We start from the raw sequence: 5698 nt of genomic DNA, 5'->3' as shown, positions 1-5698 counted from the left end.
TAAATAAAAGTAAAGCAAATAAAAATGAAATACATGTTACAAGCCACTTTCATCAAGGCCCGAAATAAAAATTTCAAAGTGAATAGTTTTTCGTTTGTTTCTCTTCATTTTCTCCCATAAGCAGACAATATTTTTGCGCTTTCTGATACACTTGTCTAAACTCCCTGCTCCTTTTGGGTATACTACTGCAGTACTTAAATTATATCTGTTGCCACAGATCTTTGAATATTTTTGTTGACCTGTTAACCTTTGTCAACATGCTAGCCTACTTGTAAGCTTGGCATCCTGTGGAGTTGCCTGACGCAGAGACATGAGGCCCCCCCTCACTGGAGGTGTCTTTTTTCCGTGCCAACGGCTGGAGAGAGAAGTTCTCCAATAAGTACATGAGCGTCTACAAGTGGGCGTGTCTCCCAGTTGGTGCTGCAGCCTCCGCACTTGTGTGCGTTTTACTTGTGAGACGCAACAGTTCTCATACGCGCTGTCTGCTTTGAGAAGAGCAACTCAAACCGGCTTCACTGTGGAGAAGGCTTCGGTAAATTTTTGGGACCCTAAAACTATGGATGCTTTTCGAGCGGTGGCGTTTTATACGCTGTTCCTCTTCCTTTGGAATTTACCCTGTTCCCAGTCAGCTGCTATTATTTCTTCCTCTGGTCCGAAGAGGAGCAAGGGAACCAGGAACCCACATGATGGACAAAGGTCATCCAAATTTCTTAAAGAAATCCTCGCATCTTCTCCGAGCTTAAGCCGTCGGGAGGACTTCAGAAACGCTGTTGTACCGCACGACTACATGATCTCCATATACAGGACGTACTCTGCAGCTGAAAAGCTAGGACTTAATGCAAGTTTTTTCCGCTCGTCAAAGTCCGCAAACACCATAACGAGTTTTGTGGACAGAGGAAAAGGTTTGCTTAACTTTGTTTACATTCACAATGAGCAGTAACGTTAACTTGCATTTAAATTACAACTGTTTCGTTTTGGGAGGCACCTAGTTAATATTAATTGAAAACGAGAAAATGACTCTTTGAAAATCCAGAGTTTATCAGCAATTTTGTGCGCACTTTTCGGAGCAGCAGCACATAGTTATTCAAAATGAAATTATCAAAATAAATAAATCCATAAAATATGGCCTACTTGTGGGGGGTTGTCGTGGTCTTCTAAACACTTTAAAATGTTTGTTGCTGGACAGCCAGACATTTTGTTTTTTACCAATAACGAACCAGGGCACTTAAAACAGTATCAATGCTTTGACAATGTGTTTTAGAACATAATTTCCCTTTTGATGGACCCAATTGCCGTATTAATACCGCATTAGTAAGATCGCCTTCTCGTGCTTCGGGCACAATTTAATGAATAGCCCGGCCTCAAGTTTTGGGGAGTATAAAGTTATATTAGTTTTACATTGACCCCATGGTAACACCGCAATAAAACACTAATTGGGACGTTTCCAAATGAAGGTAATAAATCATCGCCAACATCCTCGCGTGCAGACTGCAATCTAACCTGTTCTCGCCAAGTTTCCCATCGATGTACTAAGGTGCATTGGCCTTTTTTGGTAGAAGAGAAGGGGGTTCACCATCATACTGGCGAAGAATAAACTAGTATACATCAGTTACTTTTAATGAGTACGGGGCCTAGTGCAGTCCTCTTCAGTTTTTAATGTAGTGAGTATGGAGTATTTTTTTTCTTATTCTTATTGCCGGAAGAACAGTAAAGTCTAGTCAGTCCTGCTCGCTTGCGTAACGATGTAGAGATACAGTTAGACATACTCAAACATCTTGCGAAGTGTTCGTTTTTCTTATTCTAACTTCATTTTCGCGAATGTGTGTGTGAGTGTGTGTGTGTGTATGTGTGTGTGAGAGAGAGTGAGTGAGTGAGACAGAGGGAGAGAGAGAGAGAGAGAGGGAGAGAGACAGAAGAGTTGACAGTGGAATATAAAAAAGATACGAATTCTGTATTATCCTCGCAGAAAAAATAATAGCTTTTGGTGAGATGAGTGGAGTACGATGAAAAAGCTTCACTTTGCCCTCTGATTTTGATTTGATGTGTCACTGGCTGTGACCTTTCGCTGGACCCTCAGAGGGTTGCTTAGCATCAAACCGCTGATTGGAGTATTTGAACTCGGTGATCTAATTGAGTGTTCATGTCACAACATATCAAACACTGTCTATTCTCTCATAATGAACTAGCCCAGCCAATGGCACATCACCAAAACGACGAGGGAAAAATATTTGAGAACTTCCGTCCCCATAAAGTGGTTAGTTGCTTTCCTTCATGTGCTACTCTTAATTTCAGTACAGAAAACTATTTGTCCTTTTCGGAGCCACAGTTCATCACACCTAAAGCACATTGTTTGTTTCGTTTAAATATAATTATTGGGTTTTATGTGAAACGAGACAAAAACGTAAACGTAAAGAACTCTTTAAGAAGGCTACATTCTATGAGTGTTTGTTTGTTGTGGTCATCAGCGATAATGTGTACGTGCGTGCTCGCTGATGAAAAGTGCATGGACGTTATTCTTGGGGCATTTTCTTGATTGCCTTTACGCGCCATTCAATCTTAGATGTCATTAGGAAGCATTTCCACATTAATTACGGTAAAACACTGCACTTTTGGTATAACAGGAAAGGCTTGCTCCAGATTAGATTAGAAAATTTGTAAGATTTGGGATCTCTGTGGTCATAAGAGAAGAACAGCCTGCACGTATGAAAATTACTTTTGGCACTTGAAGTAACTCATTAAAACGCAGATGGTGCTCGCTTGCCCCGGTAGCCGCACCACGAGAAGTCTCTCTCTCTCTCTCTCTCTCTCTCTCTCTCTCTCGCTGTAAGAATCAATCTTACTACAATAATCTACAATAATACAAATCTTCTGAGACAAGTGAAAGATATACAGTGAAGCGACTTAAATCCCACAGTGAAACTGTGAATTGTTCTCTCTCTCTTTTTTAATTATCACTTTATTGATCTCTATCATCGTTGTATATGTTCCTTAAACAGGCTTCTGTTTGGGCTGTATGGATGAAATTGCAATAACTTTTACTTATTCGGCGTAATCAACCGGAGCACTTTTGAACCAGGAATGTTGTCGTTGGCAAAGAGGAGGAAATATAAGCGGGGAAGTATTTTAATGGGGAGGGAGGGAATTCAGAACTGTTAATTATTCGGTGACCTTGTATTCGATTTGTTTGAGGTCTTATAAAAAACGTTAATGCAGACCATACGTGCAAAGCGACTGAAACAAACACAAGGTTTCAATCTACTTTTATTATTTCACTATATTTAGTTCACCTTTCGGGAAAAAATCTTGGCGACCAGATACAGAATATACTTATTTTGTTATCATGATGACCATGGGATTAACGGCTGAGTAAACGAATCAGAGGAATAGAATCTACCACACGGGAGCTGTCACTTATTAAAAAAAAAAAATACACGGTGTGTAAGATAAGAAGGCACTCCCTTGAGAACATTCGATTGCTGTGACGAGATTTAAACGTTAAACGTCAAATATTTTAAAGTTGTCAGATTGTTATTTAATAGATATGAATTCTTTTTTTTCTTTGCCTGAAACAATACGTTATGGTCAACAGCTTTACACAAAAAAATCTTGCATTTCGGAAAAGACGATTAAAAACTCACAGATACACTTACAAGCATGTTCAGTCAGTTAAAAAAGATAAAAGGCATTTCTTTTGCCCATTCACGGTGGCAAAATACGAGTAGGCCTCCAAATTCCTGAACGGGGAAGAATGCATTAATTGTGTATTGTTCACTAGAGTGTACAGTACGTCGCCTTTGCTCCGTTGTATTTGGCAGAATCCGTCTCTGTACCAGGCTTTTTTTCTGTGCCTCAAATCTTCGAGAAACCTTTAGTAGCTTATTTTCAGTATGAAAGTATGCTACCACTTCATGTTAAATAAAACGCAGATTAAACCAGTGAACAAACTTATTTAAAAGTTGGCTTCAACTGCATGAAGAAATCTCAGAGATTCTTGCGAACACTGGTACAGATTGTAAAACATCAAGAGACACAAGAAAAACAAAACAGAACAGAACAAACAAACAAACAAACAAACAAAAAGCCTCCCAGAACCAATCGAATTAAAAAAAGAAGACCTTGGTCACCTAGAGTAACCGCCCTACAAATATAATCATTTTGTCCAGTCCATATGCCAAGTCAAAATTTGAACAGGAAAACATTCATTATTTAACGAGCCAATATATGTTCACAGCAGTGTTTCTATCTCAGTGCTTGGTTGTGAATTGTAATAAACCGAGTCACGCTCTAAAATAAATGTCAGTAAATGACAGCTCATCCAACAATGATGAATATCAATTTAAGTCTGATACTTCCCCATGAATGATAAGATATGACTCGAACTACTACGTTCAGGGAACAACAACAACAATAATAATCCTTGAAAATTGATCAAGTGCTGATTTTAGTCTTTCTAAGTATGCCATCTCATGCATCAGAGCGGGGTGCTGAAAACAATAAATTAGGGCAGCTCTCGGGCCTGTTTGTGACAATGTGAATCCACCGTTTTCCTGAACACTGTACACCCTAAGTGAATCTGACCGCAATTATTTCTTTTTATCTTGCAGACGATCTCTTGCACTCTCCTTTACGAAGACAAACGTATCTGTTTGATGTCTCAACCCTTTCAGACAAAGAAGAGCTGGTTGGAGCTGAATTGAGGATATTTAGAAAAGCGCCCGGGGATTTCCTAATGTCCCCGCCAGGTCTTTACAACATTCATTTACTCTCTTGTCGATCAGAGAAGTTACTGGACTCCAGATCCCTTGATGTTCAGGATTCCCAAAAGCCAGGATGGGAAGTTTTAGATGTTTGGGGAATGTTTAAAAACCGACATCACACAACACAGGGAAACCAGTTATGCCTTCAGCTCAAAGGCACATTTGGGCAATCAGACTCGGAAACAGACTTAAGGCATCTGGGCTTTGGCAGAAACGGACGACCCCAGCAAGAAAAAGCTATCCTGGTGGTTTACACGAGGTCTAAGAAGAGGGAAAACTTGTTCAATGAGATGAAAGAGAAGATCAAGTCGAGGGGTTCGCGGCGGTCGGAGGAGGAGGAGGGTAGCCTTCAGTTTAAAGCTAGGCGCCGACGGAGAACGGCACAGAACAACCGCCATGGGAAGAGACATGGGAAAAAGTCGAAATCGAGGTGCAGCAAAAAAGCTTTGCACGTGAATTTCAAAGAGCTAGGGTGGGATGACTGGATCATCGCCCCCCTGGATTACGAAGCGTACCATTGTGAGGGCGTGTGCGATTTTCCCTTGAGGTCGCACCTAGAGCCAACAAACCACGCCATCATTCAGACTCTCATGAACTCTATGGACCCTAATAGCACACCGCCAAGCTGTTGTGTACCTACAAAATTGAGCCCAATCAGTATACTTTACATAGACTCTGGCAATAACGTCGTATACAAACAATATGAGGATATGGTAGTGGAGCAGTGTGGCTGCAGGTAGCGTATCATTCGTTGATATGAAGGTATGAACACTATAAAACTAAATAAAACGCAACGCCGGAGTCAGTCCCGTGGAAGTAAGTTACAGTTTTGGTAGCCTAAATTGAAAATACACGTTTGTGCCACATTCATTTTAATTTAAAAGGGATCATTACAGAGCAAACATTTCTTGCAATGGAATATGTACACTAATATTTTTTTC

At 40.4% G+C, this 5698-nt stretch overlaps 1 protein-coding gene across 1 annotated transcript; it reads left to right on the top strand.

The window, feature by feature from the left end:
* The first annotated feature begins 497 nt into the window (after positions 1 to 497).
* Positions 498 to 5497, top strand: gdf6a (growth differentiation factor 6a). Its single transcript, XM_030782512.1, has 2 exons — positions 498 to 902; positions 4605 to 5497. The coding sequence occupies exons 1-2, from the start codon at positions 557 to 559 to the stop codon at positions 5495 to 5497; spliced, it is 1239 nt and encodes a 412-aa protein (XP_030638372.1). The 5' UTR covers positions 498 to 556.
* Positions 5498 to 5698: the final 201 nt, after the last annotated feature.

Source organism: Chanos chanos, chromosome 8 (assembly GCF_902362185.1).
Source record: "Chanos chanos chromosome 8, fChaCha1.1, whole genome shotgun sequence".
Lineage (NCBI taxonomy): Eukaryota > Metazoa > Chordata > Actinopteri > Gonorynchiformes > Chanidae > Chanos > Chanos chanos.
The sequence above is the reverse complement of the archived record's forward strand: the minus strand, read 5'-3'. Positions and strand labels throughout refer to the sequence as shown.